We start from the raw sequence: 26,634 nt of genomic DNA on the forward strand, positions 1-26,634 counted from the left end.
AATAGTAATCCTTGGTTTGTATAATGTTTCTCTTTCCGAGCTATAACTGCTTCTTCTGGTTATTTAACGATCGATTCTACAGGCCGGCCCAAGAAGTGCGTCCGCGGAATGGAGTGGGCCCTCCTCCGGCCCGGCGCCGCCCCCACCCTCAGCGGGCAGGTAGGCAATAGGCCGGGCCGCTCCTCCCACGCGGGGCCGGGCGCTTCGGGCCCGGCTGGCCAGGCTCTCCTTCCCCTTTCCCGGCAGCTCCTCTTCCGGAGCTCTTCCGGGCTCTACGCTTGCGCCGAGCTGGGGACGCGACAATACCCTGCAGTGGGACCCGCACCTGGGCTGGGAAGTAAGTGTGCCCGGCTTTGGCCCCGGCTCCCTCCGCCTCAGGAGAGCGAGGACGGTCCCGGATCGCTCACCCTTTCCTTACGTGGGGCACCCCCCCTTGTCCTCCTCCCCCCTCCCCATCCCCTCGCCCTCTCAGGCCCGTTTCTGAGCTATTCTCCCACTTCCCTGCAGAGTGGGATCCCGGTCCTGGAGGAGCCTGGGACCAGCTCCTTCCGCAGAGAAGTAGACAGTGCTGATTTGGGGCTAGGGAGCTGGCCTGGGAGGCCAGAAGTTCTGGCCGCAGACATTCTGGCTGCGAGTGCCCCGAAGCACGTCTCTTAACTTCTCGGCGCCCCAGAGAAGGTGGCCTTCGGTTTGGTGGGGGGAATCGCCACACTGGGAGTTCCCGATACTAATGCAATCCCAGACTCTTCTCCCCAAATAGTCAAAGATCCACTTTTCTCCCCAAACCGCCTCAAAATAAAAGCGGGGCAAATGGGGATTTTCCCGTCACTTAGAGCCACACCTCCTTCCACCTCTTCCTGCCTCCTTCTGAGTCTTGGTAGATTTCTTATAATCAATGGAATCCTTTCTTCATTTAATTTTTTTGTTTGTTTAATTTTTTTCTGGTTATATTAACTTTTTTTTTTTTTAGTACACATTTCTGTATGAATCATATCAGGAGAGAAAAATCAGAATAAAACAGAAAAAAGTGAACATAACATATATTGATTTACATTAATCTCCACAGTTCTTTCTGGATGCAGATGGAGTTTTTCCATCCAAAAATGATTAGGATTGCCTTGGATCTGCATTTCGTTTTAAAATTTAACATTTTATTTAATATTCTCTGCCTCTTAAGCTCATTTACACTAACTAGGACCTCTCTTAAAACCTGAAACTGGCTCCATTAAATTCCACAAATATTTATTAAGCCCTATCTTAAGCTCTCTCTCTCTTTGCCTCTATTGTACATGATTTGTCTCTATTGTATATAATTTGTTATGTAAACCTTCCCAAACTGGTAGAGGTTCTTCCCGAATCTTCCGGGGTAGGTGCAGTTGCCCGAAGACCCCGTCCTCCAGTCTTTTGCATAGTGACTGATGATCCCTCCTTAGAACTCAGGAATAGAGTAAGCCGGGTTTTTGTTGGGTTGGGATTATAGAGAAGGCTCCGGATTCCAGGAATGCTCCATCTCTTCTGTCTTAGAAAGGCCTGAAACTTTTCTCATTTTTCTCATCATAGAAATTAATAAAGTAAACTTGTAGAAAGGGGTTCTTGAGTAGGAGCTCAGTGGTACATTCTGAGGGCGTACTAAAGCAATTTGCTAGGCTTTGGAGAGAGGACGTTTGGCTGGAAAGTCCCTGCCACTACTTAGCTTAGGGGTAGCTTATTGGAAAATCCAAGAGACTCTTATTAAGTGTTATTTTGAATTTGTGTATTAGAGATGTGCAAAAAACACGTCCTCTGCCTTCTCCCCACCTCTAGTAATGAGATACTATAGCATAGTATAATATATATATATAGTATAATATATTAGTATGTAATATAGTATAGTATAGTATAGTATAGCAGGGATATTATAATATAGTATTAGTATAGTATAGTATAGTATTGTATAGTATTATATAGTATAGTATAGTATAGTATAGCAGGGATACTATAGTATAGTATTAATATAGTATAATATAGTATTGTATAGTATAGTATAGTATAATAGTAGCGAATGGGGTTTTGCAGAATCTGAGGATGTCATAACTGGGATGGAATTTGTGGAGTTCAAATTCTGATCCTCTAACCTCATTTTATAGATTAGTATGAAAAAAGGAACTGTCACACTGACCTTGGACAAGATGGTTTCCCACCAGAAGTGGTAGAGAGGGATATTATTAAATGTGGTTTTTCTCTTCTTCCTTGATTAATTTTTTTTAAATTAAGGTTTTATTATTCAAAGTGATTTTAAAGGAAAAATGAAAAAAAAATTAAGTGTGACTAAGGGACTGAGCTCCTATGTCAGTCAGAGGTGTGCTGGAATCAGGAGGTACAGGGTTGGGAGAGAGCCCATTGCTAAATTTTCAGCATATTTAAGTTATCATCTGCCAACGCTACAAATGGGAGCTTTATTTATTATTTTGTTGATTATTTAGACTTAAGAAAGTGAGCGAGAAAATATTAATAAAGCAGATTAAACTTGAAAGTGTGTCCTAGTACATTTTAGGTTTTGGGGAAGGGTTGTTAAATTTTTACTAGCACATCTCTGCTTCCAGTCCAATTTACCTTTGATTTCACGAGAAGTATCAAAGCATGATTTTAAGTTCTGTGTCTTAATCTTCTTGTAGATGTTCAGCATGTTAAAGCAGGAGGACAGAGACCTGGCGCCTTCCCCTGCTCCATCATTGGGCACTAACCATGGAGAGGGTCTGGGCAGGGAATCCTCTGAGAAGAGAGATGAGGATCCTGTTGATTTCTATGGATTGGGCGATCCTGCTGCCAAGTTTTCCCAGATGAGTCCGTACCTCTCTTCTCGAGGAAGCATCATCAAATGTTTCCGGGATGCAGCCGAGGAAGGTTATAAGGCCTACCACTTGGATGAGTATGATGAAGACAAGAACCCTAACGTGAGTGCACCTGCCCTGGGAAGTCACAGGAAGAAGCTGGAGGGTAGGCCGTGTAGAGAAGATAAGGTTGCTTCCAGCCCAAGCTGCATCTTGTCAATTAGGGGGGCTCCCAATTAATGTTTTAGCTTCCACCGAATAACCTTCTGATCTAAGCAGGCTCCTGTTGTTACCTTGATTAGAACATTGGGATCCTATTTCTAAAACTCAATGTAAGGACTTTCAAAATTGTCCAGTCTGCCAGAAAAACCACTGAGATAGAATGCTGAGCCAATGATACTCTATTAAAAGGTCCATGGCCCCCTTCAATGAAGAGGAAATCTTCCTCACAATCTGAGATGCCCATTTCCTCCAGGGCCTTAGTTTCATACCCAGACAATGCAGTTAGACCAGGTCAAAAATACAGTGTCGGATTGGTGGATAGGCTTGACCCTCTAGGAATATCTACACAAAAAGTAGGATCTCATTGGTAGACAAATAGGCTGGTGAGCAAAGCTTAACAGACCTATCATTTCCTTCCAGGAGGGCCTACCAAAGTTGATGAACAGGTTTGTCTACTCATCAGACATTAATATTAAATATTAAATAAATATAAAATATTAAAACATTTATGGTCCAACAGGCCAGTACAAAGGCAGGCCACAGTCCAGCAGCCAGGATCACTCATTAGCTACGTGCTTATGGTCATATACCAACGTTGGGCAATAGAGGGGTCATGAGGGACAGAGGGGCAACAAAACTAGCTTGGCGGGGTTGGGGGGGGAAGTTTTCCATGTAATTGAGTTACCTCTGGCACCATAAAATGGAAAAACAAGGGTGGAAGTCCTCTAGTTGATTTCCTATGATTAAGCAAATGAACTTAAAATTTGCAATTCACAGCTAATATGCACAGCAAATTACTACTCCTATGAAATTATATCAAACTGATTAATACTTATTGGAATAAAATAGGAGTCCAAATAATCATCTGTCACAATATGTGAGAGTGATGGACAAAGCAAAATAAGATGAAATCTAATAGAGATAAATATCAAGTCATCTTTAGATTAAAAATATTAATTAAATAAACTTTAAAAAGATGAATTACATAGGTGTAAGATCAAGGAGATACAGACAGGCTTTTTTGGTTTGTTTGATAAAGATCTGGAGATTTTTAGTAAAGCAGAAACTCAAAAAGAGACAGTAAATGACATGGAAGCTCCAAATAGTAGTAGCATCTTAGAGCTTAGTGTCCAAGATTAAAGCAATCATTGTTCTGCTGTTTTTGGCCCTGAACACGTCACATCTGGGGTGTTATATACAGTTCAGGGTACCACAAGTTGCAGAGCCTCTGAAGAAGCAATAAAAATGGGAAAGGCTTTGAGACTAAACCATACAAACATCAGTTAAAGGAAAAGACCTGGAGAGACATATTTGTTGCTTTCAAATATTTAAAGGGTTTGATGTGGAAGAAATATTAGATTTGCCCTAGTTGGTCTTAAAAGGCCAAACTAGGAACCACAAGTGAGAGAAAGGCAGATTTTCAAAGTTCATTATAAGGAGAAACTTCCTAATGATTAGAGTTGTTCAAATGTGGAATGGGCTGGGATGGAAGGTGGTGAATTCTATCCCATTGAAGGTCTCCAAGAAAAATATGAAGGAGTTTTGGTTGGGAATGGTATCAAGGGAGCCCTTGTTTGGGTTTAAGTTGGCTTGTGTGACCATGGAGATTTCTTTATCTGTGTCAGATCCCCCAGTCAAGGGTCTGCAACCAGAGCCCTGTTTGGTTCCATGTACATCCTTTATGGCTTATAGCCATAATAACAGAGCAAGTCTGGATCCATATGTTGAGTCATCTCAGTAATTCAGAAATACATACCAGAAATAATGAATCACTAGCCGTGGAGGTGAGTAGTCCATTAGACTGAATGAATTTGTACTAATTAAATCAAAGGATGATACATGATGTATTATATATATATATATGTATATACATATACAATATGGTTGTTACAAAAAGATGATTCTTTTTCCTTAAAAGCTTATTGACCTAAATCCAGCCCTATTACTTGCCTCAGTCAGCATCAGTAATAGATAATTTGTTGGAAGGAAATAATGACTAAGAGATAGGAATTTCTCTTCCAAATGTCCCAGTTTCTTACAATGATTACAAAGCAGTGTCATCCACGAATTTATCTAATTTTTTTAGTAGTTGTAGTTATATTTTATAACCTATATAACCAATTGAGGTGATGAGTTCCCTAACTTCACTTTTCCCAGTGTGAAAATAGAAATGCCTTCTATTTTTTCTTAGTTGACTTTACTCAATCTTACAGTAATCCTTTGCTGCTTCCCCTATTTCTGACCGTACTTTTTATTTTTTACAGTGTTCAATTAAATATATACTTTAAAACAGCATATACAGATATGTACTTTATATATATAATATTATATATAAAAATATATAAAATATATAACAATATAAATATAAAAACATATAAAATATATTATAAATATATAATCTATATAATATGTATAAATAAATATATACTATATGAAATATATAATAAAAACATAATAAAATATATAAAAATAATATATACTTTAAAACAAATTCACAGTTACACATATAATCTTATTTTCTGTTATTTGTATAATGAAATGTTCACAGTTTTGATGATTATAGACTTCTTAACAACAATAATAACAAGAAAATGGGATGTAGAATTGAATGAGATCCCAGGCAGACTTCAGTGGAACTACAGACTCTTTGGTCTCATTTACTGAAGCCTGCAATTTTATTCAAATTAAACATCACTAAAACCCTAAGATCTAAGTCCCTTTCACATCTCACTGGGAAAGGGACTTTTCTTAGCCCTAAAATAGACTGGTAATCTGATTCTACTTTTTAATGTGATCAAGACCTTGTTGGTATTTCTATGGGCTCAGGAGAAATGCTTATGATTTCTTTGCCGTGTATCGGCCCTGATCTGGAGCTCTAGGTTTTTAATAAAGAACAATAGAAATGTTAGCATTGGAAGGGCACCTTCTAAGACAGAACGTAGAATGTCAGAAGGAGTGGACATAAGAACATCATGTTGTCAGAGCTGGCAGGAACTTTAGATTATAGAACTTAGAATGTCACAACTAGGGAAGGGGGTGAAAAGTAGGATATACAATATTAGAATTGGAAGGAGTTTTAGAACATAAAATATCAGAACCAGAAGAAATATAGGACTTGGAATCTCACAACGGGGAGGGAGTAGAGAATTTAAAATATTAGAATTGAAAGGAATTTTAGAACATAAAATATTAGAACTCAAAAGACCTTAAGAATATAAAATGCAAGAACTGGAAAGAACCTTAAAACACAGTGTGAGGGTAAGAAAGGAGCACAGAATATAAAATATTAGCTATAGAAGGAATCTTAGAACATAGAATGTCTGACCTGGCAGGGACATTAGTACTAGAGCATAAAATATCACAGCTGGGATAAACCTTAGATTTTATCTTGACAAAACTGGAAGGTATTTTGAGAACAAAGGACATTAAAACTGAAAAGATTCTCAGAGATCACTTAACTCAGGGGTCCCTAAACTTTCCAAATATGAAGACTCCATTTAAATGTCAAAAATATGTTTCAGACATGTACATGACAGTAGTTATACTAGTAATATATGTTAATTGAAAAGACCCATTATGATAAAAGGTGTTATTCTTCAGTAATACATCAAGATGAATTTGCATTCATTATATATACTTTTAAGGAACAGTTCTATGTGTGAGACATTATTTATCAAGTATTCAGAAGGTATGTTGGAATAGAATTGCTTGTAAATTTGAGGGCTTCTGTAATAATTCATTCTCCCTTTGTAGATAGATTTCCCTTTTTTCACTTTGGAAATGAATGATTTAATTCAGCCTACTTACTTTACTAAATATGAGCCATTTCCTCATCCGTAAAATGGGGATTGTTACAAAAATATTTCTAGCAGCTTTTTGTGGTGGCAAAGAGCTGGAAACTAAGGAGGTTAGTTGATGAATGGGAGGAGTGGGGCTTAACAAATTATGATACGTGATGGAATATTGTGCTGTAAAGATTAATGAAGGGAATGGTTTTAGAAAAGCGAGATCTTTACAAACTGATGTAAAACAAAGCAGCAAAACAATTAATACAATAACATCAACATTGTAAAGGCAAAACACTTTTTTTTTTTTACTTTAGTAAAGCAATTAGAGTTAAGCCACTTGTCCAAGATCACACATCTAGTACGTATTAAGTACTCAGATCTTCCTGACTCCAGGACTGGTACTCTATCCACCACTTAGTTGCCCCAAGACAATGCTTCATAAGACTTAACTCTCTAGTCAGTACAATAACCCCTATTGCAGAGGAATCATGAATGAAATATTCTACCCATGTCCTGATATAGAGAGGTGATAGATTTAATATGCAAATTGAGACATAGCATTTTAGGACATATCCAAACGTGGGATTTGTTTTGTTGGCTATGTATATTTGTTGCAAAATTTTTCTTTTTCTATTTTTTCCATTGGACGCGGGAAAGGTGGGAGGGCAAGAAAAGTAGATTTTTGCTCACTATAAAAATTAAATAGGGATTCTCACCTATCTCATGGAATTTTGAGAATCAAAGTATTTTGAAAATCTTAAAGACCTATATAAAATCTATCATTATCATCAAGAGACTCCATGCCTTTTTGCTCCTATAAGAATGGAATATTCAAAGAGTAGAGGGACCTGTTGGGGTCCTGCTAATCCATGGTTAGGGTGGGGTCTTCCCCCCTTACAGAGGCAGCCTTGTCTACTATACCTGTCCCACTTCTTTTTCTCCCTCCAACCTCCAGGGAATCATTAACCTTGGGACCAGTGAAAACAAGCTCTGTTTTGACCTGCTGTCCAGCCGGGTGAGTCTTGGGTGTTCAACTGAAGATATTCCTGCTGCTTTTCCTTGAATGTCTCCAGGGAATATCCCAGAAACCACTGAGGGGGAATGTCACAATTCTTTTTCTTGACTGTGGGAATGGCCTTTAAAGGGATAGCCGAGGCAGGAGTGAGAAGGCATGGGAGATAAAAAGAGTTTTTGGCCAGGTGAGTGATTTTGTCTGGGCTGTGTGCTTGTGTCTGTCTAGAGCAGTGGTTCTCAAACTTTTGTTTTCAGTCTCTTTATCCTATTAAAAATGATTGAGGATCTCTCCAAAGCAGTTTTGTTTATCTGGAGGGAGGGAGGCTAAATAATACAGGCTCCAGATTTGTTTTTAGGGGGTGGTTGTCACTGTGAGTCCACTGAGGTAGGGGATGCCTGGGAAGGAAAGCTCTTTTACCTTGGCAACTGGAGCGACTCAAAGGTTGCCTTTGGTACTAGGAGAGTAGGTGACTTACCTAGGCTTACAGAGCCAGTGGGCGCTCCAGGCAGGACTCAAATCCGCCACTTCCTGACTTCTGGAGGCTAGCTGTCAGTCGTGTTTGTCTCACATGGGAGACTTTGCTACTCCCCCTCTCCACTTTGGGCCTCCCAGGCCTGTGCACCTGCCAAGGTCCCACTGCTCTATCTTCTTTCCCCACCAGCTGAATCAGAAGGACATGCAACACATTGAGCCTCCCTTGCTGCAGTATCCTGACTGGAAAGGACACAGGTGGTCAGTAGCTCCCAGCTGCTTTGCTTTCTGAGGACACGGGTGACTGACTCCTGGGGAAAGTGGGAAGGGGGCGGTCCTTGGGGTCATAGGAATTAGGGCCTTTGGAGATCATGTAGAGCAAGTCCATCTATTACAGAGGAGGAAGCTTAGAGTGATAGAAGGGACCTTAGAGTAGCCTAGAACATAGTATTAAGGTTGGAAGGCATGAAGACTGGAGCTGGAAAAAATCTAACCTAGAACCCTGCCAATAAATAAATCAATAAACATTTATCACATGTCTACTATGTCTTAAAAACATCCAGGAGGAACCTTAGAACATGGAATGTCAAAGTTAGAAAGGACCTTAGAACAGAGAATGTCAGAGCTGGGAAAGACCTTGGAACATGGAATATCAGAACTGGGAAGGATTTTAAAACAGGGAAGGTCAGAGCTGGGAAGGATCTTAGAACAGGGAATGTCAGAGCTGGAGGGACTTCTGAACCTTGGCCTTCAGAGATGGAAGTCTCCATAAGCCATGGCCAGAGTCCAGGGGGCAAAAGAGGGACGACTCGGAAGGTCAGCTTGATATGGCTTTGCTATCCATCATTGCTGCTTCATTCCACATGTTTGTTGGCTTGTTTCACAGGCTTCGGGATGAAGTGGCTGGGTTCCTGACTTACTACTGCAAGGCCCCTGTTCCCCTCAAGCCAGAGAATGTGGGTAATCTTGTTCTTCAACCCCTGGGTGACTTGGGAGTAATGGGTGTGTTCTCTGGGTAGGGGTGGGATAAAGGCTGGCCCTGCTGGCATTTTTCTTAGTTCTTTGTATTAGGAACTATTGGGGAAAGGTTTATTATCCTTCTCCTCTTCTGAGGAGGAGGTATCCATCCATCCATCATCCATCTGTTCATCCATCCATCCATCCATCCATCTGTCCATCCATCCATCCGTTCATCCATCCATCCATCTGTCTATCCATCCATCCATCTGTTCATCCATCCATCCATCCGTTCATCCATCCATCCATCCATCTGTTCATCCATCTATCCATCCATCCATCCATCCATCCATCCATCCGTTCATCCATCCATCCATCCATCTATCCATTTATCCATCCATCCATCCACCTGTTCATCTATCCATCCATCCATCCATCCCTCCATCCATCATCTCATCAGACAGCAAACATTGCTTAAACACTTACTGTGTGACTGACATGGGGAGATGTGGACTTTAGATAAGATATTCCTCATTCTGATGGAACTTTTGGTGCTGTAGGGGACTAGAGAGAGGGAGGGAATAAGCATTTATGAAGCATTTATTATATACTATATGCCAGAGCTTAACAAATATCCCATTTGAACATGTTTAAAATCATTATTATAATTGCTGACATATTACGTATCACTTTACATATCTTGTCTCATGCCGTCTTCACAGCCACCTTGTGGAAGGTGCTATCTTTATACAGAAAGAGGAAACTGAGGCACAAGAGAGGAATAGTTACATGGCTTGACCAGGAGCATGCAGCTAATAGGGACGGACCTCAGCTTTGAACCTGCATGTTTCTGACTCCTAATCTAGTTCTCTACCCACCATGTTGCTTCCTTTGGTAACGTTCTGTTTTGTACCAACTTATGATTTGCTTGGTTTAGGGATTTCCCAGTGAATATCTCTCTTCTGGCATAGCGGTCTGGCCCCTATTCCACACCATCCCAGCTTCTCTGATAAATAGACTATCCCTAGATAAGTGCATTAGAGATTGGGAATATGAACCAATGAAGCGTTTCAGAGAGGACTTCCTGGAGGAGCAGGTCTTATTTGAGTTGGCTTTTAGAAATGGGAGCAATGCAGGGTCTAGCTGTGATTCTCTTTCTCATTTTGTTCTGTGTTCAAACTGCAATCTCCCCCCTCCAATCTGAGGTGCCCTTGAAATGATCGCAGGCTCTCCATATCTCATCCTAAGTGGAGCATTCTCAGCTGTGTTTTCACTTACCCTGGGAGCTCACCCTGAGCAGGAAGGGCTTTCCCTTCTCTCCCCACTCCCAGCCCCCTAAGCCTGAGGGAAAGGAGGTAGCCACACCATGTGAGGGCAAGTTTCCCTTGTTAAAAGCTCTCTTTTTCTGGAGATGACCTTATTTTTGTCTCATCTTTACCTAGAGGCAGCTAGGTAGCACAGTGGCTAGAGGGCTTGGAGTCCAGGAAGCCCTCGGTTCAAATCTGATCAGAGACCCTTATGAGCTCTTTGACTCTGAGGGAGTCATTTAACTTGTCTGCCTCAGTTTTTTCAACTGTAAAATAGGGATAATAATAATACCTACTTGTAGGACTCAGATGTGATCTTTTTAAAACATTTAGCACCGTGTCTGGCACATAATAGGAATAATACTTAATTTTCCTTCATTTCTCCCTTTCTTCTCTTCCTTTCTTCTTTCATCCCTCCTTCCCCCTTTCTTTCTTTCCTTCTTCCCTCCCTTTCTCTTTCCCTCCCTTTCTTCCTTCCCCCTTTCTTTCTCCCTCTCTCCCTTCCTTCCCTTCTCTTTTTCCTCTTTCCTTTCTCCCTTCTTTCCTGTGTCTCCTCAGGTGGTAGTGGCGAATGGTTGTGCCTCCCTCTTCTCTGCCTTGGCTACTGTCCTGTGTAATGCAGGGGGTGAGTGAGTTTTTCTGAGTCACGTGGTTCTGGGATCTGGCTTGTGATGTGATTAGGAGTAACTGATAAGGCCCCAGGCACCAGGCTTAAAGAGTCACCTTCACATCAAGAATGAGAGCATCATTTTTCCTTTTTTCTAATGCCTTCTTGTCATAGATTAAGATTTGGAAAGAAATTTAGTGAGTATCCAATCCAAGAGTTCATAACCTAGTGTTTATAGATAGTTCCCACTTCTCAACCAAAGGGTCTATAGACAGATTTTAGAAGATCCATGAAGGTGTATTTCAGAGGGTCCATGAAGACAGATTTTAGAGAATCCATGAATTTAGATAGAAAACAAATTACATTTTTATTTTCACTCATCTCTAACCGAAATTTAGCACTTCTTTCAATTATGAATATAAACATTATTTTGAGAATGATTGTGAATGTGGTAAACCACACTGTCAAAAGGATTCATGGTACAATAAAGGTTTAGAACCTCTTATTTGGTTGAACCGCATTGATTTTTAGAGAAGGAAACTGAGGCCCACAGTGACTTGCCTACGGTCACACAGGCAGTAGATAAAAGAGCTGGGATCTGAACCAGTCTTTTGACTCCAAGTTCAGGTTTCTATTCATTGTATCATATTGGTATCAGGAAATGCAAAGAGAAACAAATTTGGAATCAGAAACACCCAGTTTTTAAATCCCAATATTGCTATTTAACTATCTCCATAATGTTATTATGCTGTTGTGTTGACCTTTATGGGATCAGAGCTTTGTCATTTATAGACAAGGATCTTCCAGAACCGGGATGTTCTATTCTTCACCATAAGGTTCATGCTGTGGTAGGCATTCTGATGGATGACACAGAACCCCTCGTTATGGTGATAAAAGTGGGGATGGCCCTAAAGGAACCATATACTAATATTGGTGGATTAGATAACCAGATTTAAAAACTGAAGGCATCAGAGGACCTTTTCCTCACTCATCTTCAGTAGTAGGAAGAGCTGAGGATTAAACCATCTGAAAGAGCCATTCCATGTGGTCTGTCTGGCCCAAGTAAAAATCTTCAGCATTATTGGTACTTGGCTTATTTTAAAAGTACTTAGGAGATGAGCCCAAATTTGTTTGAGAATTTTTCTGAGTAACTGAGGAATGTGCTCCATCAATTATCTTCATTGATAAAATCTACACCATTGGGACCAAAAGGTACGATTCAGATTCAGATAGAGAAAGACAATTTTATCCTTGTCAAATTAGTTGGATGGGTTTGCCTCTAGGGGAGATGTGAAAATGGTTATGGCCACAAACTGAATGGAAACTTTGGATCCAGCACTAATTAGACCCGGATGTCTTGACTAGGAGATCAAGTTCTGTCTGCCAGATGAAAAGTCCAAGAAGTACATCTTTTGGAATCATACAAGCAGAATGACTTTGGCAGATGATGTAACTTTAGATGATTTTTTTTCTGGCTAAAGATGATGTCTCTGGAGCAGACATCAAGGCAATTTGTATAGAACCTGGTCTGGTGGCTCTAAGAGAATGTGGAATGAAAGTAACAAATGAAGACTTAAAAAAAAATCTAAAGAAAATACACTTTATAAGAAACAGGAAGGCACTGCAGAGGGATTATTTCTAATTGAGATTTAAATATATAATTCTAAATTTATGTATTATATAATTATCTGTAATTGTGATACATTATCATAAAATAAATGAATTGTTAATCAATTTTCATGTTATTCAGATATGATGTGTGGGGTATCCATTGAACTGTGCTCTTCTTTTGTTCATTGTGTTATAATGTATTCCACAGTAAAAAAAAAAATTCTCTCTCAGAAGGAAATAAAAAAGGATTGATGACAACATTTTAATGAAACCCTTTATTTCTGATCAAATTTCCCTGGGCCACGATTACCTTTACAGAATCATTAGTTTAGAACTGGTAGGGATTTTAGAGATTATTAAATTTAATCCTATCATCCCATTTCACCCTTTTAAACATATTAAATTTTTTATTAAATTTTTTCTTTCTCCCCTCTACTCTTCTAGTTAAAAAAAATCAAAATCCTTGTAAATATTCAGTCAAGCAAATCTTCATTTTACACAGATATAAAATCTCAACTTTTCAGTCTCTCTCACCCCCAAGATTCAGTCTTTTGCCAAGGCTTGTCACATAAGATGGAACTTGAATGCAGACACTCTGACTATACTGTATCACGCTACTTCCGAATACCTCCAAGGTCTCAACTTTGGGGTCGGAATGTTGGGAGATATAAAAATCTCCTAGGGCCAAAAAAACAAAACACCAAACTCTTACTAAATGTTCCTAAAAAACCAGAGATGGTTGGGATGGGCGAGGGAGTGGAAAGTGGGGATGGGGTAAAGAGAGCTGAGTAGGATGGTAGGAGAAAATTTCATTAGAATGACATCCTTTTCTAATCTTTGCTTTCAGAGGCTTTTCTGATCTCCAGCCCTTATTATGGGGCCATCACTCAACACGTATATCTCTATGGGAATGTTCGACTGGTTTATGCTCATCTGGATAGCAGGGTAAGAGATTCCAGGACTCCCAGATGGGAATCTGAGCTTAATGAATGGTTCAACCCCAAGAAGAAAAGGAAATTTTCTGAGTTTTGAATGTGCACTAAAGTGGAGAAGATGATGCATCTGAAGTAGCCAGGACTAGCGGTGAAAGGGAAGAGAAGTCACTTATCACCTTCCATATAGCTCAGGGCTAATCTCAGGTTGGGATTCTCAGTGGACCTCAAGCGCTAAACTGGAGAAGAAATGGAATTAGTCTTCTAGGCTAATGTAGCAAGGTGGGGAGTGTGAGACACATACTCGTGTGAATATTTATCCCACACAGACATATATGTGAAAGGTAGTTCCTCTAATCGATCAATAAGCATTTTACTAAGCACTTACTATTTGCCAAATGTTATACTAGACACTGGAATTACAAAGACAAAAATGAAACATTGTTTGCTTCCGAGGAACTTCTGTTTTATTAGTTGACAACATGGACATAATATAACATAAAAAAACACCTAGTGTCAGGACTTTACAAATAATAGCTCATTTGATTCTCATTGGATCCCATCCAATATGGAAGATAAGTGCTATTACGATTCCCATCTTTACAGATTAAGAAACTAAAGCAGAGAGGCATTAAGTGTCTTACCTGTTTACAAAATACATGCAAAATCTATATAAAGGATTTTTGGGGGGGTTGCAGCCAGCAACTATGGGAAAGTCTCCTGAGAAATGGTACCTGAGCTGAGCACTTTTGAGTGTAGGGATTCTAATAGGTATGGGTAAGGAAAGAAGGGCTGTCTTTTGAAATATGGATTCCATCTACCTGTAGTAAGTTGGAGATGAGGGATTTGGGGAGGAATAGAGAAGGGGTCTGTCTACTGGCTGATTCTTATACCACATCCTCCCTCCCCCCATTGGAAAGAGAGGAATGCATTTCAAGGGAACAACCAATTAATTAAAAGCAAGGAGACAAAATGGAAGCTGTGATAAAGGAGCAATAACAAATCCAATTTGACTCCACTGTAGGGAGTATGAAAGAGAGCAATGTGTGAGGAGGCTGGGAAGATAGATTGGGGTCAGGTTATGAAGGTTTTAACTGCCAAAGAAAGAGATTATTTGTAATCCCAGAGGTGATAGGGAACCATAGAAGTGTGGGAAGGAAGGGTGACTTAGAGTTCAGGGTCTTGTCTATCAGTGGAATTGAACACAAATAATTTGAAAAGTTTTTCCAGGTCACTGGGATGGACAGCCGCCCCTTCCAACTTACAGTCAGGAAGCTGGAGATAGCCCTTCAGGGAGCCAAGTCTGAGGTATGTGGATCTCAGCCCAAAATCAGTGGATGGAAATTGATGACCACAATCAAGGCTGATTCTTCCTCAGGCTTTGGGAGTCTATGGGTTCATTTGGGATATGGGGGGGGGGGAATATCAAGAAATAAATAGTTCTTCTGAGTGGGAAATAACCATGTAAGGATTCATCTTCTCCAACAGATTGCTATGTGACTTTGAGCAAGTTTTCCTCTCTTCCTTGGATTGAGTTTCCTGACTTGTAATAGGGAGGCATTTTGTCTTCAGAGATGAGAGCATCCGGAATTGATTTAGCATTTTAAGATTTGCAAAGCACATCATATATGTTATCTTATTCCCATGACAGCCCTGAGAGAGGTGCTATTATACAGATGAGGAAATTGAGGTAGAGAGAGTAGGTGAGGACTACAAGTCTAAGGGAGTTTCTGAGGCAGCATTTTTAGATTCAAGACCCATGTAATCTATTGCACTCCCAGCCATCTCTGATTTCTGAAGGTCTTTCCAGCTTTAACAGTTTATATAATTTAGTGACACTGTCCTGAGTTGTGATTCTAACTATGGGGGTGGTGATGGACAAAGTTAAGCGGTGGTGGATGGAGTTAAGTTACCCACTTCCTGCTCCATTCACTCCATCCACATGCTCATGTTGTTTCAGGGAATTAATGTCAGAGGTCTCATTCTCATCAACCCCCATAATCCTCTGGGAGACATCTACTCTCAGGAACAGCTGCAGGAGTTCTTGGACTTTGCAAAGAGGTGTGGTCTTGCCCTTTCCTTCCCCCGCCCTCTTTATTATACTTGGCTGAAAATTGGAAGCTCTCAGGTGTTGGGCCTTATGTATGTGTTGGTGGGAAGGGGCAGAATCCCCTTCCTTCAGAAATATGGATTCCATCTACTTGTAGTAGGCTGGAGATGAGGGATTTGGGGAAGAGTAGAGAAGGGGACTAATGGTCGACTCTACCCCCCACTCCTGTTGGCTTTCAAAGAGAACCACTCATTGGGAGATTGTTCTGTGGGTGTTGGAATTGACCATGGAGTTCCATTATTTCTTCATTTTTAAAAATACACATTGCTTTATGAATGATGTGGGAGAGAAACATCAGAACAAGAGGGAAAAACCATGGGAGAGAAAAAACCCAGAAAAAAGAAATGAACGTAGCGTGTGTTGATCTACATTCAATCGCCATTGTTCTTTTTCTGTATGTAGAGGTGTTTTCTATCCAAAGTATATTGGGATTGCCTTGGAGTTCCTGGTATTCCCGGATGAGAGAGAGGGACAAAGATGTCACGCTCTATCAGTAGGCCTATTGTAGGGCCCCTTTTACTATCTCTCCTTTCCTCCCATCCAGGCATGAGCTTCATGTGATAGTGGATGAGATATACATGTTGTCAGTTTTTGACGAGTCCGCCATGTTTCAAAGTGTCCTAAGCATGGACAGGTGAGGGCTGAGGCTGTGTGGGTGAGAACTGGGACACATTCCCCACTCCCTAGAAAGCCCGATTAGTGCATGTTACCCAGGATATGGGCTGCTGTGGGAGCCAGTTCTCTAAGAACCTCTGCATGTGGCCCAGTTTCATTCTTCCTGAACATCCTGCACCCTGGGGCTTCCTTCTGCTGAGCAATACTTCCAATGAAAACCAACAAGGGACGTGAGCTCTGAACACCTTTATTCTGAGTCTTGTTACCTATGTGACCTTGGACAAGTCATGTAATAGCTTATCTCAGCCTTAGTTTCTTCATCTGTAAAATGGGAACAATAGCAACATCTAAGATATAGGATTCTTATGAAGCTCAAATGCCTATCTTCTGTAAGCCTTGAAGCCCATATCAATGCCAGCTGTCATCCTTAACTCATCATTCTTTGAATGACTCTGTGAGGTACTTTGGGAAATTAAAATCCTCATTTCTCAGGTGAGGAAACTGTGACTCAGAGAGATGTCTTGACTTGCCTTTGGTCACACAGCTGGGATTTGACTTTGGATCTCTTGGTTCTGAAAAGCCATTGGGTTCTTTTTGCTGCATTGAGAGGCATAAATGAGGAAAACTGACAAAAAGAAATTAAGTGACTTATCCAGAGCTCTATGGAAAGTCAATGGCAGCCCGTGTTAAGCCCTAAATCCAGCCATCCATCTCTCCATCCCTCCATTGAGTATTGAGAGTCATGTGTTTTTTTCTAGTGGATCATATTGTGCTTCCTGTTCCTTTGTGTATATCTTCATCACAGGCTTCCTGATCCCCAGAAGACCCACATGATATGGGGGACCAGCAAGGTAAGCCCCCCATCAGACCAAACTCAAGTACTGGAGTGAAGGAAAGAATGGGTTTTCCTCTGGAAATTGAGGAAGGGTTGGTCAATATTCAGAGCGGTTCTTCTACAGGACTTTGGGATCTCAGGCGTGCGCTTTGCCACCCTCTATACCGAGAATCAAGACGTCGCCAATGCCGTGGCCTCCCTCGGTTGTCTGCATGGCCTCTGCGGCACTACCCAGTACCGGATGGCACAGCTGCTTCGGGACCGAGGTGACAGAGCTGGGCTTCCAGCCTGAAGCTGGGGGGCTTGGGTCAGTTAAAAAGAATCAGGGGAAGGTGTGGAAAACTCTCCAGATAATAAGATATGCCCTTTTCCCCCTCTGTGATGAGCCTTGAAAGTAAGTAGGGAGGAGAAGCTTCTACTGTTAAAATCAGTGGGGTGATGTTCAATGGAATTGGTGGATTGGTGCAATTTCTCTTTGGGGCTCCCTTCCACTTGGACAGATTGGATCAACCAGGTGTACCTGTCCGAAAACCATTCCCGGCTTAGGGCTGCCCACGCCTATGTCACGGAAGAGCTGGAGACCCTGGGCGTCCCCTTCCTCAGGACCAAAGCTGGTTTCTTTGTCTGGATAGACCTGAGAAAAGTAAGGACAGTTGTGGTTTGGGGTCAATTCTGGTTAGGTAAAGCAAGGGTTTCTTCATCCAGTAGTTAATAAGCATTTATGTGCCAGGTACTGACCTCTCTGATCCAGACCTTATGTCCTGGGGGGGTGGAGGGGGTGGGGGGGGAGGGAGGTGGGGAGAGAGATTCAAAAGTTCAAGTAGATAAACAAATGCAAAAATATACAAAATAATTAGAAAGTCCTTTTGGACATGGGAGAAAACTAGCAAGGGGAGAGAGAGAGAGAGAGAGAGAGAGAGAGAGAGAGAGAGAGAGAGAGAGAGAGAGAGAGAGAGAGAAAGAAGAGAAGAGAGAGTGTGAGTGTGTGTGTGTGTGTGTGTGTGTGTGTGTGTGTGTGTGTGTGTGTGTGTGTAGGAGATCAGGAAAAGTTTCCTGTGATAAACAATATACCTAGAAAAATCACATGGAAAGGAGTATTATCCTAGGGGCAATAGGAAGCCACTAGATGATCTTGAGCAAGGGAGCAATGGATGTAGAACAGAGAATGGATGTAGTTGGATGTTATCTTGGCAGCTGGTGGAAAATGGTTCTCAGAGAGGGAAGATTTGAGTTCGGGAGACCAAGGCTCCTGAGCTTCTTGCTTTGTTTCCCTTGTTCCTAGTACCTGCGTATAGATACCTTTGAGGAGGAGTTCTCCTTGTGGCGCCGTTTCCTGGACCACAAGGTACTTCTTGGACTTTGCAAAGAGGTGTGGTCTTGCCCTTTCCTTCCCCCCACCCCTTTATTATACTTGGCTGAAAATTGGAAGCTCTCAGGTGTTGGGCCTTATGTATGTGTTGGTGGGAAGGGGAAGAATCCCCTTCCTTCAGAAATATGGATTCCATCTACTTGTAGTAGGCTGGAGATGAGGGATTTGGGGAAGAGTAGAGAAGGGGACTAATGGTCGACTCTACCCCCCACTCCTGTTGGCTTTCAAAGAGAACCACTCATTGGGAGATTGTTCTGTGGGTGTTGGAATTGACCATGGAGTTCCATTATTTCTTCATTTTTAAAAATACACATTGCTTTATGAATGATGTGGGAGAGAAACATCAGAACAAGAGGGAAAAACCATGGGAGAGAAAAAACCCAGAAAAAAGAAATGAACGTAGCGTGTGTTGATCTACATTCAATCACCATTGTTCTTTTTCTGTATGTAGTTTTCTATCCAAAGTATATTGGGATTGCCTTGGAGTTCCTGGTATTCCCGGATGAGAGAGAGGAACAAAGATGTCACGCTCTATCAGTAGGCCTATTGTAGGGCCCCTTTTACTATCTCTCCTTTCCTCCCATCCAGGCATGAGCTTCATGTGATAGTGGATGAGATATACATGTTGTCAGTTTTTGACGAGTCCGCCATGTTTCAAAGTGTCCTAAGCATGGACAGGTGAGGGCTGAGGCTGTGTGGGTGAGAACTGGGACACATTCCCCACTCCCTAGAAAGCCCGATTAGTGCATGTTACCTGGGATATGGGCTGCTGTGGGAGCCAGTTCTCTAAGAACCTCTGCATGTGGCCCAGTTTCATTCTTCCTGAACATCCTGCACCCTGGGGCTTCCTTCTCCTGAGCAATGCTTCCAATGAAAACCAACAGGTGACGTGAGCTCTGAACGCCTTTATTCTGAGTCTTGTTACCTATGTGACCTTGGACAAGTCATGTAATAGCTTATCTCAGCCTTAGTTTCTTCATCTGTAAAATGGGAACAATAGCAACATCTAAGATATAGGATTCTTATGAAGCTCAAATGCCTATCTTCTGTAAGCCTTGAAGCCCATATCAATGCCAGCTGTCATCCTTAACTCATCATTCTTTGAATGACTCTGTGAGGTACTTTGGGAAATTAAAATCCTCATTTCTCAGGTGAGGAAACTGTGACTCAGAGAGATGTCTTGAGTTGCCTTTGGTCACACAGCTGGGGTTTGACTTTGGATCTCTTGGTTCTGAAAAGCCATTGGGTTCTTTTGCTGCATTGAGAGGCATAAATGAGGAAAACTGACAAGAAGAAATTAAGTGACTTATCCAGAGCACTATGGAAAGTCAATGGCAGCCCGTGTTAAGCCCTAAATCCAGCCATCCATCTCTCCATCCCTCCATTGAGTATTGAGAGTCATGTGTTTTTTTCTAGTGGATCATATTGTGCTTCCTGTTCCTTTGTGTATATCTTCATCACAGGCTTCCTGATCCCCAGAAGACCCACATGATATGGGGGACCAGCAAGGTAAGCCCCCCATCAGACCAAACTCAAGTACTGGAGTGAAGGAAAGAATGGGTTTTCCTCTGGAAATTGAGGAAGGGTTGGTCAATATTCAGAGCGGTTCTTCTACAGGACTTTGGGATCTCAGGCGTGCGCTTTGCCACCCTCTATACCGAGAATCAAGACGTCGCCAATGCCGTGGCCTCCCTCGGTTGTCTGCATGGCCTCTGCGGCACTACCCAGTACCGGATGGCACAGCTGCTTCGGGACCGAGGTGACAGAGCTGGGCTTCCAGCCTGAAGCTGGGGGGCTTGGGTCAGTTAAAAAAAATCAGGGGAAGGTGTGGAAAACTCTCCAGATAATAAGATTTGCCCTTTTCCCCCTCTGTGATGAGTCTTGAAAGTAAGTAGGGAGGAGAAGCTTCTACTATTAAAATCAGTGGGGTGATGTTCAGTGGAATTGGTGGATTGGCGCAATTTCTCTTTGGGGCTCCCTTCCACTTGGACAGATTGGATCAACCAGGTGTACCTGTCCGAAAACCATTCCCGGCTTAGGGCTGCCCACGCCTACGTCACAGAAGAGCTGGAGACCCTGGGCGTCCCCTTCCTCAGGACCAAAGCTGGTTTCTTTGTCTGGATAGACCTGAGAAAAGTAAGGACAGTTGTGGTTTGGGGTCAATTCTGGTTAGGTAAAGCAAGGGTTTCTTCATCCAGTAGTTAATAAGCATTTATGTGCCAGGTACTGACCTCTCTGATCCAGACACAAAAATGAAATAGACTTTATGTCCTGGGTGGGGAGGAGGGTGGCAAAAAGATTCAAAAGTTCAAATAGATAAACAAATGCAAAGATATACAAAATAATTAGAAAGTCCTTTTGGACATGGGAGAAAACTAGCAAGGAGAGAGAGAGAGAGAGAGAGAGAGAGAGAGAGAGAGAAGAGAGAGAGAGAAAGAAGAGAAGAGAAGAGAAGAGAAGAGAAGAGAAGAGAAGAGAAGAGAAGAGAAGAGAAGAGAGAGAGTGTGTGAGTGTGTGTGTGTGTGTGTGTGTGTGTGTGTGTGTGTGTGTGTAGATCAGGAAAAGTTTCCTGTGATAAACAATATACCTAGAAAAATCACATGGAAAGGAGTATTATCCTAGGGGCAATAGGAAGCCACTAGATGATCTTGAGCAAGGGAGCAATGGATGTAGAACAGAGAATGGATGTAGTTGGATGTTATCTTGGCAGCTGGTGGAAAATGGTTCTCAGAGAGGGAAGATTTGAGTTCGGGAGACCAAGGCTCCTGAGATCTTGCTTTGTTTCCCTTGTTCCTAGTACCTGCGTATAGATACCTTTGAGGAGGAATTCTCCTTGTGGCGCCGTTTCCTGGACCACAAGGTACTTCTGTCCTGTGGAAAGGCCTTTGAGTGCAAGGAACCTGGCTGGTTCCGCCTGGTCTTCTCCGACAAGATTCACAGACTGTGGCTGGGTGAGAGAGAGCTGCCCTTTTCCTGGGCACTGAGCCCTTGCCTCTCTTCTTCCTACTAGACTGGAGAACTCTGTATTCCGAAAATTGTCTCCATATCTCACTATGTCTTTTCATCCTCTCCCTTCCTTTTGATCTTTTGGGGCTTGTGTTTGATGTACGGCTTCTCCCTTAGAACTTCCCAGCCTTAATAAATCTTTCTTTCTTTCTTTCTTTCTTTCTTTCTTTCTTTCTTTCTTTCTTTTTCTTTCTTTCTTTCTTTCTTTTTCTTTCTTTCTTTCTTTCTTTCTTTCTTTCTTTCTTTCTTTCTTTCTTTTTCTTTCTTTCTTTCTTTCTTTCTTTCTTTCTTTCTTTCTTCCTTCCTTCCTTCCTTCCTTCCTTCCTTCCTTCCTTCCTTCCTTCCTTCCCTTTTTTATCATTCCCCCTCCTTTCCTTCCTTCATTTCTTCCCTTCTATTTGTATTCCTAGCACTTAACATAGAGTAATTGCTTAATAATTCTTTCATCTCTATCTGTACATCTATCTATCCACTCATTGATTTAATCTTCCTCTTGGTTTCATCAACCTTCCTACATGCTTCCTATGTGCAATCCTCTTGTTTCAAAACTGGGAATATAAAGACAAAGTACATTAAACAAACATTTATTAGACTCCTGCTGTATACTGTAATAGGAACAGAGGATATAACATAAAAATTAAGAAAGTCCTGCCTTAAGGAGCTTCATGCTTGTTAAGAGGAATTATATATTGATCAATCAATCCTAATTTATTAAGTGCCTACTGTATACACGGCAAATGGGGGTTCTCAGAGACTCTGTTTTATCGGATCATATAAGCTCAAGTGTGACAGGGCAAAGAGGAAATCCAGAAACAAACAATGTAGGTAAGATTGAGAATGGGGAGAATATTCTTGGCAAAGGGTATCTGGGAAGGCTTTGTGGAGAAGCTAGTCTCAAAACTGAGCCTGATGGGAAAAGTCTTCCACCAGGAGGGCTTTCCCTGTGACCCTTTTAGAGACCCCTCAGTTTTTCTTAGCCCTTCCTTCCCAATTCCCACTGGTACCTTCCTGCAGCTTGTCCTTCCCTTCTTTCCTCAGGCATGCAGCGGATCCGGGAGGTGCTTGGGAAGGAGCCCCAGTTGGCCAAGATCCCTTCCCCTTGCCAGCCCCTGGAGAAGAGCATTCAGTCGAGGTGAGGCGGCCTCTGACTTGGAGCCCAAGAAGCTGGATGATGAGTGTGGGCTGGAAACAGGATTTCCTCCCTTGTCTGAACGGCCACAGAAGAGCAAGTGTAACAGAGCAGTTTATCAGAGGCAGCCTAGATAACCCGGGAGAGAGACTGTACTTCAGACTGTTGGCTGCCCGTCTCTGCCATGTGTGACTCCCCTGTTTTTCCCTCTGCCCAAGCAGAATGAGCAGGAAACTACCTGGAAAAGCAGGCCTCTGCTCCTCTCCAAGGAGTCCTCAGCCCCTTCCTGAAGCCCTTCACTTGAAAGTGAAATAAAGGCTTTCTCTTTGAGAGCCTAATTGTTTCCCCTGTCATTCAGTCAGAAAGCTGATTGCTGTATGCTGGGATCCATGCCAGGTACTAGGGGCACAAAGACAAAACCAAACAAACCCTGCTCTCCTTTAGAGTCCATTGGGAAGACAAGCTGTACACATGTCAGAACTGGGACTGGAACCGCAGAAGGTGGCCCCGGTGAGGAGCTGCCTCTGCCACTGCGGGCCAGAAATCTCTCAGCAACTCGTCATCTTGGAGAGTCACCCAGAATACTTTGGGGACAAAGAACTTGTCCAGACTCACAGCCGAGATGTGTCAGAGGCAAGACTTGGATGCTCTGTTCCTGGATCTGAGGCCAGTTTTCAAATACATTTTTATCAATGACTTTTGTTTTTATATTGCCTCAATTTCCTCCTGTGTACCCTCCTTCTCTGCCCCACTCTCAGCCATCTCATACACCAACCAACTGGAGATCAACTTTCTATCCACTGAGATAGATTTCCTGCTTATTCCAGCAGACAGAGCCTTTGACTTTTTTTTTTTTTTTTGTTTTTTTGGCTGAGGCAGTTGGGGTTAAGTGACTTGCCCAGGGTTACACAGTTAAGAAGTGTTAAGTATCTGAGCTCAGATTTGAATTCAGGTCCTCCTGACTTCAGGGCTAGTGCTCTATCCACTCTTTTTTGACATTTTTTGAAAATAAAACATAACTATAGGTGGTGTTCTCTTCTTTTTTATAATATATGATTGTTCTCTCTGGGAGCAGGTTTCTTGGGGAGGTTTCTGGAGGCAGCCTTAGTTTCAGTTCAGAGTAATAATCACCTCAAATACAGCCAGCTAATAAAATCCAAATGTTTATTTTCTCCTCCCAAGCCCGGTTAGCTTTCTTAGAGACCTCTTTCTCTCCTTGGTTCTAAGAGCTCTTGCAGCTTTGTTCTTTGCTTCTGCCTCTGCTTTCTTCAGCCTCCAGCCAGCACCAAGGTGGAAGATGGAATGAATCTGACTCCACCTCCGAGAGTGGGCTTGTGGGCTTCCTCCCAGAGTGCTCTTTGGCCCTAAGAGCTTCTTGCTTATATGAGCTCTCTAAAGGTGTGAACACAAGCATTGTTTCTATCAGTTCCACTTAGTACCTTGTTTCAAGTTCTGGCCCATAACATCTCCTCGTAGGATCAGATCAATCATACTGAACCATGTTAAATTAGATAATTATTGTCTCTATCAATTCTAATGACTTAACAGCTTGTAAGGATTCTAACAACTATATACGTGCTGGGTCATGTAAATATAAAGGCACTTGGCCATGCTGTCCATGGCTGGCATGGACAAATATCTGATCTGGGAGCTTGCCCACCTCTTTTTGAGAAGCAAGAAGAAGACAGTGGCTGAGTCTTTGATCATTTCGATCTTTAGGAAGAGCATTGTGCTAGAATTAGATCTATCCACCATACTTTAGTACAGCTTAAGAAAAATCCTACTTTCTCTGATTGCTCTCAAGAAAAAAGTAATACTCTGCTTTCTCCAACTTAGCAACTTCCTATTAAACACTAGTTACTCAAAAGACCATGGCTAGCTTTATCAAAATAATCAGAAAGCAGAAATTGGAGAAGTTACACAGATAAAAAAAAAAAAAACCCAGGGATGAGGTTTCAATTTCTAAGGAAAGAGAATGGTCTTAAGTAGGCTAATTCTCCCTTAGCATTCTCCAGGGTTTTTCAATACTGGACGGTGAGGGATATGTTGGGGGTGGGTCTCTCACATGGCTGACTCCAGAAAGGAATACTTTGCATTGTTTAAAAGTATAAAGTTGCCTTTTTCAATGGGCTTGAAGTCCTCCAAACATATCCGAAGAGATCCCTGTTTTTCCAACAGCAATCTGAAGTGGAGGCTCAGGATTCTCTCAGCCATTCAGGAGTCATGTTCCCTCAGATGTTCCACACAGTAGACAGAATCATAACACTGTCTTTCAGGGGGATGTCCATCCTGAGTGAGTGGAGATTTTGCATTTGAAATAAAGACAACATAAATGCAAGGCAATTACTTTATTAGTTGAGTGGATTAGGAAAAGCTTGCTATAAAAGCTACCCTGAATTTGCTTCCTGAAGAAAGCCAGTGTTAGAGTTCAAATGTTGGAGTTTGTTCTTCTCAAAGCACAGCCGGTTTAGAGGCTTAGAGCCCTTCGGATGTCTCCAAATCCAAAGGTTCTGTCCTTCAGCCTCTGCCTCTGCTTTCTTCTGCCTCCAACCAAGACAGAGATGGAAAGTCTCTCTTATCTCCTTCTGGGGAGCCCAGCCACCAACTTGCCGCGGAGAGAGGGCTTCTGGCGTAGCTCCACTGCAATCCATCAAAGTGTTCTCTGCACCAGAGTCGTTCCTCTCGAGTCCAGCGCGATCAGCCAGCCAAGAGGAAAAAATGTATTCTGCCATAGATCCCTCATTGCTGGCCTTTTATCTGCCTCTTCTGAGAGAATGGGATTATGGGTTTTCTCCCATAGTGCTCTCTGGCCCAATGAGCTTTAAGGGAGGTGTGGACTCCCTGAAAGTAGAAAGTCTACTTTGTGAAGCTAGCATACTTGTGGACTCCAATGAGTAAAGGTGGGAACACAAGCCTTGTCTTGATTAGTTCTACTTAGTACCTTGTTTCAGGTTCTGGCCAAAACATCTTCTTGTAAGATTAGATCAACTCTAATTAGTTAGCAGTTAGTAAGGATTCCAACAAGCCAGGGCTTCTGCGTATCTGAGGGGAGTCAGAGGCATTATTTCTTTTTTCTCTTTGTTTTTATTTCTTTCTAGCATTATTTAAAAAATAATAATAGCTTTTTGTTTTTCAAAACACATGCAAAGATAGTTTTTAATATTCACTCTGTTCCAATTTTTCTCCCTTCTCCCTTTCCAGCTTCCCTAGACAGCTAGTAATCCAATATAGGTTAAATATGTACATTTCGTCTAAACATATTTCATACTGCACCAGAAAATCAGCTCAAAAGGGAACAAATTAGAAAGGAAAAAACAAGCAAGCAAACAACAACAAAAAAGGTGAAAATACTATGTTGTGATCCACATTCAGTCCTCATAGACTTCTTTCTAGCTGCAGATGGCTCTCTTCATCACAAGCCTATTGGAACTGGCCTGAATCGCCTCATTGTTGAAGAGAACCAAGTTCATCCCAGTTGATCATCACGTGATTTTGTTGTTGCTACATACAATGTTCTCTTGGTTCTGCTCACTTACCATCAGTTTATATAAGACTTTCTAGGCTTTTCTGAAATCACTCTGCTCATCATTTCTTGTAGAACAATAATATTCCATAATTTACATCTACCATAACTTATGGAGCAATTTCCCCAACTGATGGGCATCCACTGGGTTTCCAGTTCGTTGCCACTACAAAAAGGGCTGCCACAAACATTTCTGCACGTGTGGGTCCTTTTCCCTCTTTTATGATCTCTTTGGGGTATAAGCCCAGTAGAAACACGGCTGGATCAAAGGGTGTGCACAGTTTGAGGTATTTTTTGTTTTTTATTTCAAATTTTATTAATTTAAAA

General features: G+C 41.8%; 1 protein-coding gene across 6 annotated transcripts; it reads left to right on the forward strand.

Moving 5' to 3' along the window:
- Window positions 1–253: 253 nt before the first annotated feature.
- LOC127540011 (1-aminocyclopropane-1-carboxylate synthase-like protein 1) lies at window positions 254–23,808 on the forward strand. Of its 6 annotated transcripts, XM_051964515.1 has the most exons (16): window positions 254–337; window positions 2,655–2,933; window positions 7,776–7,835; window positions 8,497–8,567; window positions 9,193–9,262; window positions 11,129–11,195; window positions 13,636–13,733; window positions 14,951–15,028; window positions 15,681–15,781; window positions 16,375–16,464; window positions 17,251–17,296; window positions 17,405–17,546; window positions 17,781–17,923; window positions 18,563–18,625; window positions 21,510–21,600; window positions 22,694–23,808. In XM_051964515.1, exons 2-16 carry the CDS (start codon window positions 2,655–2,657, stop codon window positions 22,789–22,791), a joined length of 1,497 nt encoding a protein of 498 aa, XP_051820475.1. In that variant the 5' UTR covers window positions 254–337; the 3' UTR covers window positions 22,792–23,808. The 6 variants fall into 6 exon arrangements, with proteins under 6 accessions (XP_051820475.1, XP_051820474.1, XP_051820479.1 ...); XM_051964514.1 differs by lacking the exon at window positions 18,563–18,625 and having other exon boundaries at window positions 21,447–21,600; XM_051964519.1 differs by lacking the exons at window positions 17,781–17,923; window positions 18,563–18,625 and adding an exon at window positions 20,643–20,785 and having other exon boundaries at window positions 21,447–21,600.
- Window positions 23,809–26,634: the final 2,826 nt, after the last annotated feature.

Source organism: Antechinus flavipes, chromosome 6 (assembly GCF_016432865.1).
Source record: "Antechinus flavipes isolate AdamAnt ecotype Samford, QLD, Australia chromosome 6, AdamAnt_v2, whole genome shotgun sequence".
Lineage (NCBI taxonomy): Eukaryota > Metazoa > Chordata > Mammalia > Dasyuromorphia > Dasyuridae > Antechinus > Antechinus flavipes.

Excerpts from the sequence above, each read along its gene's own strand:
- LOC127540011 (XM_051964515.1), top strand. The coding sequence starts at position 2,655 with ATGTTCAGCATGTTAAAGCAGGAGGACAGAGACCTGGCGCCTTCCCCT. Across the intron at positions 15,029-15,680 it reads TTCAGGGAGCCAAGTCTGAG|GGAATTAATGTCAGAGGTCT; the intron begins GTATGTGGATCT and ends ATGTTGTTTCAG. Across the intron at positions 17,924-18,562 it reads TCTGGATAGACCTGAGAAAA|TACCTGCGTATAGATACCTT; the intron begins GTAAGGACAGTT and ends CCTTGTTCCTAG.